The sequence below is a fragment of the Pinus tabuliformis genome, chromosome Q (assembly GCF_031772625.1).
Source record: "Pinus tabuliformis cultivar Carrire ecotype Pingquan chromosome Q, CPIR1, whole genome shotgun sequence".
Taxonomy (NCBI): domain Eukaryota; kingdom Viridiplantae; phylum Streptophyta; class Pinopsida; order Pinales; family Pinaceae; genus Pinus; species Pinus tabuliformis.
The window spans coordinates 1,365,603,308-1,365,618,002 of NC_142296.1; the positions used below are offsets into that span (position 1 = coordinate 1,365,603,308).

The following is a 14,695-nucleotide window of genomic DNA, read 5'->3' on the forward strand; positions in this document are numbered from 1 at the left end:
CATCAAATGAAATTGAAGCATAGACTTCAGATTATGAGGAGAAGGACTCAACTCCTCCCCAACAACAATGCCAAAAATGTTACCATAAAATCTAAAGCACTCTAGGTATTGGACAACAATGAGATCAACCACCACTGTCACCATAGTGGTTGTTAACTTATTATTTTGTGGTCAGGTATTATCCCCACAAGGGAGGCTTCCTCACCAAGCAAACCTAAGAAATCCAAGGTTAAACACCCTCCTAGGAACCTATTAATTAGGCACCCAAGAAAGATATCCAAAAAGATAAAGTTCTAGGTGAAAATAAGGTAGTGAGTTCAAAGAACATATTATGAAGTCTAGAAGATTGAGATAAGTCCCAGAGATGCTCAAATAGATTCCAAACGCATGCTCTCATTAATAAATAATTGTTGTTATAAATTAGGGTTTGAGATAAATACACTTTACAACATGAAATATTTATAACAAAAATGACAAATAATGAATAAAGGCTAAAGCAAAATTTTCAATGGATAAAATGCACAAAAAAACTAAGAACCCCTAGAATTATGGTTGAAAATTGCATAAAAATTATATTTTTCCTTTTCAATTTAGTAGATGTAGATCCTAGCCCTAGGTAGAAGAATTTTAAGGTGTTTTATGCTATTTAATGTAGATGTTGCAAAACCATAACCCTAATTTACAATAAAAAAAATAAGGAAAGATAAAATTTAGGGAAGATTGACACACAATGACTAGTTTCTTCAATCAATTCGATATATGGAGTCAAAATGGCGAGGTTAAAGTGGAAGACCATGAATGGAGAGAGAAAGAGAGAGAGGAAAACCTCTCAATTTAAGTCTAACAACTTTCACAAAGAGGAAATTTAATGTCAAGGAATGTTATTCTAAGTTTTCTTGATGGATACTTGGTGACAAATCTTGCATATGGAGATTTTAAAGCCAATAAAGGTGCAACGTATCATGAATACTTCATAAAACCCAAATTCTACAACATTAGAAAATTGGAAGAAAAATACTCACAGAAAATTAGCACCATTCACCAAAGCATCACTTCATCAATATGAAGAAAGCCCATCCATGCAAATTTATCTTTCCCAAGACAATTCAGTATCCTGGTGATTCATTTCTTCCAAGAAAGAGAAAAGAGCTAGGGCGCACTCCTTTTTACAATAGGAAAATGAGTGTGTGTGACAATGACCCTTGTAAATTTGACTTCCCTCTATATATATGACGACAACCAAGTTGAATTAGGGTAAAATACATTAAAATACACACAAAAAATGAAGAATGTTCTCAAGGAAAGGTGCCATATCATCACTCCTCTTCCAATGGGTTGAAAATGAATTGAAAATAATGTCGAGTATTGGAGATTCATCATGAAGTATGGTATTCACTCAAATCAAGTGTCTTCTTTATCAAATGTAGTCATAGAAGAATGATATACCATAACCCCTCAACCAAGGTGTCAAACCATGTTCATGTTGAAACCCCCTTATATGTTGTGTCAAAGTCTAGAAGTCCATCATAAAGGAAAGGTTTTCATTAGGAAAAGTATCTATTCTATGCAATATGACCATATACATAAAATGGACACAAGAAAACCATGGGTGCTCCACCCCTAAGTTACCAAGAAATGGAAATGGATATGGATACAAATACAACTCCACTAGAAAACTAGGAAACATATATGGTGGAGAAATGCCACATACATATATATATATATATATATATATATATATATATATATATATATATAATTTTAAAAAACATATTCAAAGATAAAAATTAAAATAATGCATGAATCACAATAATGGAACTGAAATCATTAAATAATTTATAAATATGAAGACTAAAATCATGAGACATCATACTTTATACAAAAAGTATAGTTTTAAATACAAAATGGAGTTTCTTTTCAATGATTAGTCTATTGATAATGATGTAGAGTAGGTCTAACTACATGTCTAAAAAGGGTTCAACATGCCCATCATTTGAATATTTCAACTCTATGTCATGATCAATTTGTTGTTTTCCTTGAAATTTTCCTTAAAATCTAAAAATTTGCTTCTAGTTACAATGGTAAATTAATATTGTACATTATTTGAGAACATGTTAGAGTTTATGTATCATATTGTTCTAAGACGACTATTCACCTAGAGTTGGATGTGAATGATCTAATTATATTATTAACGAAACACCATCCATTGTACACTAAACATGATTATCTACATATTGTCTCAAAGGTTTCATGTTAGGATAATAAAAAATTGAAAATTGAAATTATGATGTGTCAAACATTTTTTGCTAGCATTATTATGTGCTATACAACCTGAAGGTAATTAATAACTTATAAAACTATATAGTCTACAAATTACGAATAAGTAATATAAATAGAATATTTTAATTTTAGGGTTTCAAATAAGTGGCAAATATCCTTAAAAGAATAAAAAATAAACTAAAAACTCTAATGTTATTTGCTTGGGAGCTGACATGTGAGGGCTAGTCAACATGGGATCCATTTATGGGTTTGAAGGATTTGTTTACATGGTGGATTTCTATCCATATCCATATCTGAAGTGCAAATTCTTGATCCAACATGAAGACCCCATGAATTCAGTTACATAGGAGATCTACCCAAATAGTAAGATCCATCAACCATGCCCACATGTTTCCTTAAAACCCTAGGATGTTGGAAATATGCCAAGGAGATGGTCACTCTAGAAGGAGAGTTGTATATCATGAAAAATATCACTTTAATAATACAATAGGCACTCTGAAATGGTGGTTTCTCCATTAGAATCGCATATCTCATAACCTATATCCCCATAGGGTGCTCCAAAAGATGATTAAGCAATGGGTGCTCCATGAGATTCATTGTCTACTTTATTAAGTATGGTCATGGGAGTGAAATAGGCATGTAATACATGAGCATGCTCCTCCAAAGTCATCACTTTAGCAATACCATGATCAAACCTCCATATAAACATGCAATGAGCATCACCATGTAACATGAAGAAAAGATTGGCATCATCATATCAATACATTGCCATCATCAATTATCAACACCAAGACCATCGAAAGCATCAACCACATGATCCATCAAGAAGGACTACTATGCTCAACCATTCTCATGCTAAGAAAAATAAGGTGTCTACCATCAACATCCCTACAAGTTACCCTTGAAAGTACATTACTTGTTGAAGGATCACATACTTACTGCTCATGTACATATGAGCGGTAACACTTCTCAAGCAATCTTCCAATTTCTTTCAAGTGCTTGCACCATTTATAAATAGTGTCTTACATATTTGTAAATGTTGATAAGGGCCATTTAAAGTAATATTTCCATGCAAGATTGCTTCTTAATGTTTTAAGTATTTATAAGGTTTCCAACTTGATTTTTGTCAATTTTCAAGAGGGATACTTGATGGAAATCATCTCAAATTCCATCTTGTAATATTTAGCACATAACTTCTCCAACTATATATATATATATATATATATATATATATATATATATATATATATCCCAAAGAAATGGAAATGATCCCAAAGTTTATTTTGTAGTTTTAATAAACCACTACTTGATCTTCTTTTTATATATATCATGCTAAAATGGTTTTTGATCTTTCAGCTCTTCAATAAGTTGTATTTTATAGGTTGCTTGTATTGTTTATGTGTTATTCTTTAATATTTGTGAGTTTACCTACCATGATACTTTCACTTCCTTTAAGACTTGTCAACAAAACTACATAGAAAGAAATGTTGTGTACCATAATAGTGGTTTCAAAAATCTACTATCAAGTCATACTTTATGCTTCATTATCCTCAATTTCATGAATCATTTCAAATAGATTTTTCTAGTTTCTACAAGTCTCTTTGTATCAAAGTGAAACTGTATCTTCTCCCGAATGTTATGTACAAAGGTTCCCCTACTTTATACAAAAATGTTTAGAGGCATTTCCAATTTTTTTCATTAATACTATACCTAAGTATTTAAAATACAATTGACAATATATATACACAAAGGTATATGGATATGACATTTTTATAATATGAGAAAACATGACATATTTTAAAATATATATGATATGCATGTGTGTAAAATAATTGTCAATGTTAAAATAAAACAAATATACTTGTGTGTAAAACATATTTTTTGCAGGGGTAGAAGGGCCTTTAAAAACACATACTTTCATAGGCTTAGATGCTAGGTCTTAGGGGTATCTATTTTACGAAATTTTGACATACACTCAATTTCATCCCGTCGGTGTTGAATATGACATGACCTAGTAGGGACATCAAGTGAGGAAATCATAGAGGTGGTGAGCTTTGGAGTCAATCTTGAGACATCTTACATGAAGCTCAAGGCACTCAACCACTTGAACTAGGAGTCAATCTTGAGACATCTTACATGAAGCTCAAAGCACTCAACCACTTGAACTAGGCCAACATACTTTATTTATATATATGTGAGGTATGTATGTATGTATGTATGGTTGGTTGGCTTCTAAACATTGAAAAATGTAATCACCTTGTTTCCTACTTCAAACCAAATTTCCCTAAAAATTGAGTCACTGTTGGGTTCATCGAAATTTGGGACTTGAAGACTTTGTGAAGATACTTCTTGCTCTTGACAAAGACATAAAATGTACTCCCTTTCTCAAGATAGAATTTACAATGATGATTATTTATTGATAACTTTCATTGATGCCTAGTAAGCTTTAAATCTAATATATGATAGTTTTATGCATAACCATTGGTTTTGTTACTCGTGGACTTTTATATGCATCCTGAAACCATAAGATATTAATGCTCTACTTTGTAAGTGTTACCCCTTATACTAGTAGGGGTACATATACATTCAGGCAACATTTTCACACCATTGTAAGCCCAAGGTCGCAAGTTAAAGCCTTGTAACAACCATGTGAGGCCTTGTATTAGATATCCTAGACCTTGGACCATGGTCGATCACTTTGAGTTCATATATGTTCCTTTTGTCCTCGATAAGATTGAAGGACCTTTGATGAACTTATATGGGGACTCATATTTCTAGAGGAACCTTCCTTTTGTAGGGGTGATCACCAATGTAGAGATCAATCTAGGCCATGTTGGGTGCACCTATGTCTTTCCACATGATTATGATTTTATTGAATTTGTGGGTTGCCTTGGATTTGGTGTAATATCCCTTGAATGTTTCTCATACATGGTAGTATCACAGTGAACAATAATTCATGCTTCCTATGGTAGTTCACATTTCCCAATGCAAAGGGGTCCTTGAAGTCAAAAATTCAACATGGTCCTAGATTGCAAAGCTTGATGAGAGGATTCATGCCACATGGAATTTATCCATTTGGTGAAGGCATGCTCAAGATATGACTAGTCAAAGTTGGTGAACAAGTACTTCAGGGTACCAAGTGGAAAAATAACTAGTGTTAGGTTGATTTAGACATGCATCATGTCCAATGTGGTCTACTCAACAAGAGGAACAAAACCAATGTTCTAGTTTTTGAGTTCCTCAAGGACATTAGAGATCTTTAGTTTGACCATCATTATGGAGTTTTGACCAAGGAGATGTGGCTGTGCTAAGGACACATGGAGCTAACAGGGCATATGACAGGTTATGCCAAGGAAACCAATACTCAAATGAGGTGGAATGCTTGGTCAAATCAACTAAACATTGGAGAGCTAGAAAAATGCGGTGAAATTGACTAATTATTCATGGAAAAGTCAAAGTAATTAGCCATTGAAATGGATAAGGTAGTTATTAAAGAGTCAAAGAGAACACTAAGACATCTTGAACTGAAAGGATTATAACATGGACAAAATTTTAGCTGTTGTGAATCAAAAATATTATTTTTTCGGACCAAGTTGAGTTACTATCTACTTGTGGAGAGGAGCGTTTTGGTTTTAAGAAAAATAATGAGCTCCCAAGTGCTACTATTCTTCATTTGTTGACCTTTTGTACCACTAGCAAAAGGATTGATGGACCTTCTTGGGACTTTTGAGGTAATTCAACCCACCTTTGTGAGAAAACACAATCTAAAAAAATATTGTTTTCATGAGTCGACTTAGTTTCCAATCTATGGATGACAAGTCAAGACTTGATTATTTTAATGGAAGGGGGAAAGCTCCTCATCCTGTTTGAGGTTGTTGATTGTGAAATCATTTAATGCCATCATAATAAAAGAAACCAGTTTGTAAAACATAATTGGTGTATTGAGTTGAATTTTATGTATTTTTTCCTTATTAGTTTTTCCTCTGTCATTGTGCTTTATAGGAATATTTTGCAGGTGTATATCTTTCATAACAAGATCATTGTAGCAATCCACTAAGGGACAAATGGCCATGTGGAAGGGGAGTTCAAGGCCTCACTTCACCCTTAGTGTCCAAAAGTACACTTTCCAAGTGTCGGATAAGCCCTCTAGTGGGAATCTCCAACCAAAATTGTGGGCTATTGGTACTATTGTTTCTATTTTGATGAGGGCATCTTGAGTGAGTAGATATTCCTAGTGAGATTGATCTTCCTGTAGGTAGTTCAAGGCTAAGAGAGTAGGATAAATTCACCTCCAACTCCTTACTCCTTGCTAGACTCAAAGGAGAAAGTTAACAAAGGTAAAGTTGTGATCACAACTTTACAAAGTGTAAGGTAAAAATGCAAAGGTAAGCTTCACTCCTCGACTATATTATATTCAAAAAAAACCATTTTTCCCCATTTTTAATTCGTATACTAGCTTGCTGCAAATTTATTATTTTATGTAGCTAGTAATTCTTGGAGAATAAGAACATAAACTTATACCTTAACCAAGAAATTGATATATCTATTGTATTGAGTTGTTTTTCCATATTTGTAGCGGGCATATCAATTTTATGTGTGTAGATATGTAAAATAGCATAGTTGTAGCAAACTTTTTACCCTGACATTTTCACTGAACAATGTGCTTTTATTTCAAATAAGTATCCAACTTCACCTCGTTTTAGCTCATATTCTTTTTAATAGTTTATATACTAAATCTGTAGTTTAGAATTGTTTATTTCAACTTTTAAAATTTTTATTATTAACTAAAATATTTTTTAGGTTGCATACCGATGGGGTTTTGACCTCAAAACATCATAAACTGAACTTGTAGCTTATTTGAAATTCAATTTATTGCAAGTTTGAAGGCTTAGAGGTGGTCTAAATAGACTAATCTTCTACCTTCTTGCCTTCCCACCCCTAGATCCAAGATCTAAAGTGTTTACAAACTTTTGGGGTGAGTTTTCAAGAGGTTAGCTTGCTGACTTTGGTAGAAAACAAGGAAACAAGTTCTTTTACATAGCAATCCCCTTAAGGCTTTATTCATAGAAATATTTATGTATCTGGTTTGCATATTTTTTTTTACATCAAATTTAACTACTTATTTGGCATATCTTGTTAGTATTTGGTGCATTTCTTGTTGTTTTTGTGTATTTTAGGCATATTTTTCATAGTAAATCAACAAGATAACATTCAAAACTCTTTCACTTTAGCTATTTGACCCCACTGAAAGGCATTGGTCTTGTTTTGGTTGGCTAGAGTCCTCCACAACAAGCCTCCTATAGCCTTTTGGTAGGCGTTGGGCTTAAAGAGTGGTGACTTGGGCTGAGGTGATAATAGGCCTTTGTTTTGTGTGTGTCCGCCTAACAGAATTGTACAATTCTTTAACAATCTTGCTAACATGAACAATACCAATAAGCATATTAAAAATTTAATCCATTATGCAATCATAAGATATCAGTCCTCTACTTTGTAAGCATATTCAATAATCTCTAAATTTGAAATTCAACTTCTTGAGAGACATTAATTTAGAAATCCAAAGCTTTCTCTTAAATATTCAGCTTTTCCAACATACCATAATTGCATAAAACTCCTCTACTACAAATCTTCATGCCTCATTTTTTGCAATTGAGGTTTTATCATCTACACTAACTACCCATATTAGTGTTGAATAGTTAAAAATTACAAACAATGGGCATGGAAGGAAATCAAACTTTGCAAGCTTTGCTTTCAAAAATTTGTTGACTTACAAATTTGTTCTAATAATCGAAGAACTAAACTTTGTAGTCGTCAATGGGCCTATCCTAAGTGGTTAAAGTCAATAGTTGTTATTGTCTCTACCAATTCTTTCTTCTGGCATACTTGCCCCTTGTGCGCTGATTTGCCTCTACAATGTGCCAATTCATGTCAATGGGGTCATGTGTGATCTATGGATGACTTTGATGGATCATGGAGCTACAATTCTTTCTTCTGGCATACTTGCCCCTCGTGCGCTGATTTGCCTCTACAATGTGCCAATTCATGTCAATGGGGTCATGTGTGATCTATGGATGACTTTGATGGATCATGGAGCTAGGTATGATCAGTAACCAAATTTGCTTCATTGTGTTAGATTGAATATGTCATCAAGATGCTCTAACACATTTTCTCTCACTTCAGCTTCTCTCGAATCACAAGGAAAACTTCCAAGAATGCATATGATAATCATAAAGATTATAGTTGTACACAATCATGTGCATATGTACTTCTATATTTATTTATTTTGATGGATGATAGGAAAACTTAAACTTTGAATTGTTTGAACATATTATTAGCAAACAGCAAATACTAAGTTTAACCGAGCTATTAAAAACACTGAAAACATCATGAACATAAAAAGTGAAGAAAGAAGTATAAGAGGATTACATTTAACAGAGAATAAAGAAAAAATTCTAATGAATCATGATGATCATCCTCTACTTTGAAAAAAGCAACCCTAAATACCATAAGTCTCCTTGCAGCAAAGGTAAATCTATGGATCTGAAAACACATTTTACAGATCGTAGACAAACCACATGTGTTGTTAATAGAATGTCCTATGATACCATAAGTCTCCTTGCAGAAAAGGTAAATCTATGGATCTGAAAACACATTTTACAGATAGTAGACAAACCACATGTGTTGTTAATAGAATGTCCTATGATCATCATCTGCCTCAAAAATATTGTTATTTCCCTGAAAATTGCTCAACTCTAGATAGATCGGAAAGAAGCACACTGTAATGTAAGTAATAACCCTAATGGCGTATATAAAAGGCCCAGGTGTTAAATGTGCATGTAAATAGTAATAATAGATTCATCATTGCCATTAATTTATATTTGTATTAATAGATTCATCATTGCCATTAATTTATATTTGTATTAATAGATTCATCATTATTATTTGTATGTATTGAGTTACTTGGAATTCTTCTAATATCTGAGTTACTGCGCAACTTGTCATTATTATACTCTTGGGAGCTGTAATCCACGAATCCATTTAATGTAAATTGTGTATACAGGTTTAAGGTGCTTTATTACACAAAATCCACCAGGTTCTTTGGCCTCAAAAAAGTTTAAATTTTTTTTATATTATTGAAAGTTATAAGATCCACAAGTATTTCAATAAATTGTAGGCATTTGCAACATAGAAAATATTTAGCCACACTTATGACCTGCATATGATATGTAAGAAGTTAAACAATATAATCCAATAGCACAACCTAAACTGTGAAGGTTTAGAATCTAGATTCAATATGTGCATGTATTTTTTGGAAAATGGCCATTTTGAGGTTAGTTCACGTGGAGGATCACCTGGGCTCCATGTTGGGGTCGCGTGGTGAGAAACATGCCAGGTGCATGAGCATACGATGGCGAAGTGACAAAAGAAAATTGTTGCAGAATCATGGCTAATACTACTTTCGCTTCCAACAGAGCAAAGTTCTGTCCCACACATACCCTTGGACCAAATCCAAATGGCATAAATGCCAATGGATGTTTCACAGCCTTTGCAATTCCCTCACTAAATCGTGCTGGGTTGAACTCATTTGCATCATTTCCCCACAAAGATTGATCATGGTGGATTGCAAGGATTGGAAAGAAAAGATGAGTGCCTGCAGGAATTGAGAGCCTTCCAAGCTTCATTGGCTTGCATGCCTGACGATGTAAACTGCTTACTGGTGGGTAAAGTCTCAGGGCCTCATGTAGAATCATTCCCACCTGCCAACATGCGTACAAAATTTTTAGTCCCCAGTCAAACCTTCTGAGTTGTGCGAGAATGAAGAATAGTTGTATAATATACTCTTAGGGTCATTTACATATATGCTTGTTTAATTAATTTATATTTCTATGATTTACCTTCTGGTTCACAATAGGTCCTGTGAAGCAATTCTGTTAAGATCGTAGACTGAAATATCTACTTTTTTATTCTCTTAAAAGTAGCTGATCCCGAAGTTAAAGATTCTACAGTTCATTATTCTAATTTAAAGTATAAAGTAAAAATATGGAATTTCCTTATAAAGGTTTGTCGGAAGCCATCATTACAATTTTAAGATGATTCACACTATCTGCAGTTGGAACAACATTTTTTCCACAGACTTCCAAAACCTCTTTGCGTCCATGTTCCTGCCAGTCTTGATGCATTCCCAGTAAAATCATGGTCCATGTCAACAGGATTGATGTAGTTTCATGTCCTGCGAAGTAGAAAGTCTTGCATTCATCAATGATTTCTTCTGTAGTCATGCGTACATCTTGCAGTTTGCCCCCCAACTGTTTATTTCGGGAAGAGATCATTAGACTAAGCAGATCAGTACCACAGATTCCTGACTCTTCCATGTTAGCACTCCTTTCCCGAGCTTCAATTACCTGCCTCATGCATTTCCTGAGTTCTTTCTCCAACTTCCAACGTTGCCTGTTCTTTCTTGTAGGCAGAAACCTGTTGAGTCAGCCGCTCGAATAAATTACAGATGCCAATTCTAGATATTAGAAAAAATTCTAAATCATGGCACACTGCATGGCATGTTGAAGACCTAGAACATGCCCTCCTGATGCCAAGCCCAAAAAAAAAGTCATATCATCCAGTACAACCTAACATATCTCTTCAAAACTAAAACTCAAGCGAATAAGGAACAAAAAAGACATAACATGTCTAACTACAGATAACGGTCCAAAGTTCCTATAAGCAGTTGAGCTTGACAGGACTGATAAATAAACGTCGCACAAATCCATCTCCCTAGGACAAACAAATGTTCAAAGTTCAAACCCTCTGAAGCCACCATTAAATAAATATCTAACAAGAAAATTGGTGTATATCCAAAAGTTATTATATCTAAAATACTTTTTACTCAATTGACATTGAAATATCGTTCTGCCATTAAATTGAAACTCAAATTTGTCACCTGAAGCCTGGAACATAAACACTGCGAACTAATTCAGCTGTAAGAACCATCTGTTGGGCCTGCAAATTGAAAATGTTCTTTGCCTCTGCATAACTGCCGCCAAATGCTGTGTGAGAAATAACATCTGCTGTCAGATTGCAGAACTCCTTAAGCACTTCAACTTCTTCTGCACCAGACAACAACAATTTGCTCCATTCCTCCAACATATTGGTGGTACTTTCAACAATTGTTGGAACCATGCCCTGTTATGGTAGTAGTAAGCTTATTAGCGTTGACAAGTATGCAACTTTTAGAGACCATTCCTGCTATACAATTCTGAAGATATATCTGCAATTTGACGTAGATGTCAAAGGACATAGTTTTAAGCAATCTGGCCCATGGTATAGGAGCATGTGCTTTAGCATTAATGGCTGTACTTTTATTAAATACCTGAGTGTATGTAAGCAGAGAATATAAACAATTATATTTAAAGGAAAAAAAGAGAGAAACAAAAACTAGACAGAAATAGAGCAGAGTTAATTGTACTATTCAGACAAAACAACCCTTTTCCTTAAGTAATGGGGTCATTTTTCTAAGTTTCTTCAACATGGCTCTCTCAAGCATCCTATATGCCATACTTGTTCACGGTTTTAGGAAGGCATAGTTCAATGGGAGGGTTGCCCTCCCAGTTTGAAGTTTCTTCCTCAAATTTAAAATGTCGAGTAATTGACTTTGGCACATCCAATTTGGGTGGCGAGAAGAAAAGCAAAGAGCGTTGGGAAGCCCTGCCAGAATGGAAGGTTATCCCTTTTTCTCTTGTAGTAAATTGACAGATTATTTTATATTACAGCCAAGAAAACATCCACAGAAATTCAACTTTTCTTTGGCCCCTTTAGTCTGGTTCTCAGGTCCCATATTAACTATAAGCACAAAAGAGGACCTAATATCGATCAGCCCAGAGCCTTACATTATTTAATAAAACAGTATATTTTATTACCATCAAGATGGCAGAGTTTAGCATCTAGAATAAAAAAGATTAAAAATCTCCTAGTATACCCCTTAAGCTGTTAAGAGTCGGAAACTGTGCTGAAACCAAATAATTTGCTATATCAGCAAACCATGGAGAGAGTACTGATATAGCAAATAGGTGTTCATCTGGCATTTGATCATCCACCATTCCTTCTTCACCTGCAGGCAAATTTACTCTAGACAAAAAGTCAGCAACAACATTTTCTTTACCAGGCTTATCAACAATGGTCAAATCAAACTGTTGCAGTAAAAGCAACCATCTAATAATGCGAGCATTTACATCCGGTTTGTTCATTAAATATCTAATTGCAGCATGATCAGTGTGCACAAAGGTTTGATAGCCTGTGATATAATGTCTGAATTTGTTTAAGGAATGCACTACAGCTAGGAGTTCCTTCTCGGTCACCGTGTAGTTTAACTCTGCCTTTGATAAGTTTTTGCTTATAAAGTATATGGCATAAGGTAACTTTTCATCAATTTGTCCTAAGGCTGCTCCTATTGCTTTGTTCGAGGCATCTATGTGAATGTGGAAAGGTAGGGCCCAGTTTGGGCCTCTCAAAATTGGGGCAGTCACAAGTTTGCTTTTCAAGGTATCTAGGGCTTCTTGACAGTTTTCGGACCATATGAACTCAACATCTTTTCCTAAAAGACCAAACAACGGAGAGGCTAACTTACTGAAATCTTTAATGAATCTTCTGTAATATCCAGCTAAGCCTAGGAAACTTCTAACATCTCTCACCTTTTAAGGAGGTGGGACCCATTGGATAATAGCAATTTTGTTGGGGTCCACCTGCAATCCTTGTTGAGATATTGCATGACCTAGCACGATCCCTTCAGTCATCAAAAATTCACATTTTTCCGGACTGAGGGACAGGTTCATTTCAATACACTTGTCCAAGACTTTTCCTAGGTTAGATAAAGCTTCCTGAAAGTTAGAACCATAAGGAGTGAAATCATCCATATATATTTCCACTACATCATGAACCAGTTCAGAAAATATACTCAATATTGCTCTCTGGAAAGTGGCTAGAGCGTTGCACAAACCAAAAGGAAGGATCCGATATGCAAAGGTACCCCAAGGACAAGTGAAAGTGGTCTTATCCTGGTCTTCTGGGCTGATTTGAATCTGATTGTACCCGCTAAACCCATCTAGGAAGGAGAAAAACTTTTTCCCCGCCAAACCACCTAACACTTGATCTATGAAAGGCAAAGGAAAACGGTCATTTTTAGTGGCTTTGTTCAGTCCCCGATAGTCGACACAGATTCTCCACTTACCATTTTTCTTAGCACCAAAGGAGAGACCCATTCACTGCCAGAGATGGGGTAGATGAACCTTGCATCAAGTAATTTTTACAATTCTTCCTTAACAATGTCTTTAAGGGCTGGATTCATCCTCCTTTGAGGCTGCCTGACTGGTTTGCAATCTTCCTTAATGTATATGTGATGAGTACATACTGAAGGGTGCACTCCCTTCATCTCCTTATAACTCCAAGAGAAGGCATCTAAATGTTTTCTCAATAAGCTGCACAACTCCTCCTGGGAAGTGGATAGGGATGGATTGATTTTCAAGGTTCTTTTTGGACCGAACTCTATATTCTTAACACGGAGAGAGGTCGGGTCGGCCACATAGAAATCAGTTAAGGAATTGTTTTGGGTTTCTTTCACTATGTCCTCTAATGGCAAGGTACTGGGGGGTGGATTTTGAATTAAATTTTCAATGATATCATCCTCATCTTGCGGTTTCCCCCCATAGTGGTTTCTAATGCATAGAGTGGTGCAGAATAGACTTCATCCTCATCCTCCTCCTCCAACCAGAGAGGTAGATCATGTTCTAGCAAGGGTTGGGCAGGAGGGTATAGGACTAACTGTTTGGACATATGCTCGTTCTTGATGGTCATGTTCCCAACTCGACAGCTGATGTAGGCATCGGCAGTAGCCAACCAGGGTCTCCCCAAGATGAGAGGATACCCAGTGAGCTTTGCCTTCGGCTGGAGAACTAAGAAATCAGCAGGGTACTCCCATGAATCAATGGAGACCATCACATCTTCCACAATCCCTTCAGGGGTCACGGTGGAGCGGTCTGCTAGCTGCAGTACTGTCGTGGTCTTCCTCAAGGAGCCCTGGAGGTTAAGTTTGAGCATGGTGTCCTTTGTCATCACATTAATGGCAGCTCCCAGATCAATCAAGGTATGTGGGATCATGGTGCCATTGATGTGGACATCAACTACTGGGCTTCCAGGGTCCAGATATTTCAGACAGATTACCTACCCCAACATCAAGTTGGACAGTTGTCCTATGACATTGATGGTTGGGGCATCTCTCTTGCGCCTGCCTGGATGCCTAAAGCACTTCTCTTTGATCATCCTATTGTATATAGGCACATCTTTTATGGCTTGGAGAAGTGGTATCTTCACACATAACTATTTCAATTCTCCCAGAAGTTCAGTTTCTTCTGGGGTGGGCTGTGTTGTCCCA

At 35.5% G+C, this 14,695-nt stretch overlaps 1 protein-coding gene across 1 annotated transcript in view; it reads right to left on the reverse strand.

Annotated features, from left to right (window-relative positions):
* Window positions 1–9,371: 9,371 nt before the first annotated feature.
* LOC149225000 (cytochrome P450 734A1-like) overlaps window positions 9,372–14,695 on the reverse strand; it is a 160,331-nt gene continuing 155,007 nt past the window's right edge. The window contains exons 3-5 of the mRNA XM_089386398.1: window positions 11,213–11,454; window positions 10,359–10,749; window positions 9,372–10,034 (exon numbers count right to left, since the gene is read on the reverse strand). Coding sequence (XP_089242524.1) covers window positions 9,609–10,034; window positions 10,359–10,749; window positions 11,213–11,454 — 1,059 coding nt within the window. The 3' untranslated portion in view covers window positions 9,372–9,608. The remainder of the gene's footprint in view (window positions 10,035–10,358; window positions 10,750–11,212; window positions 11,455–14,695) is intronic.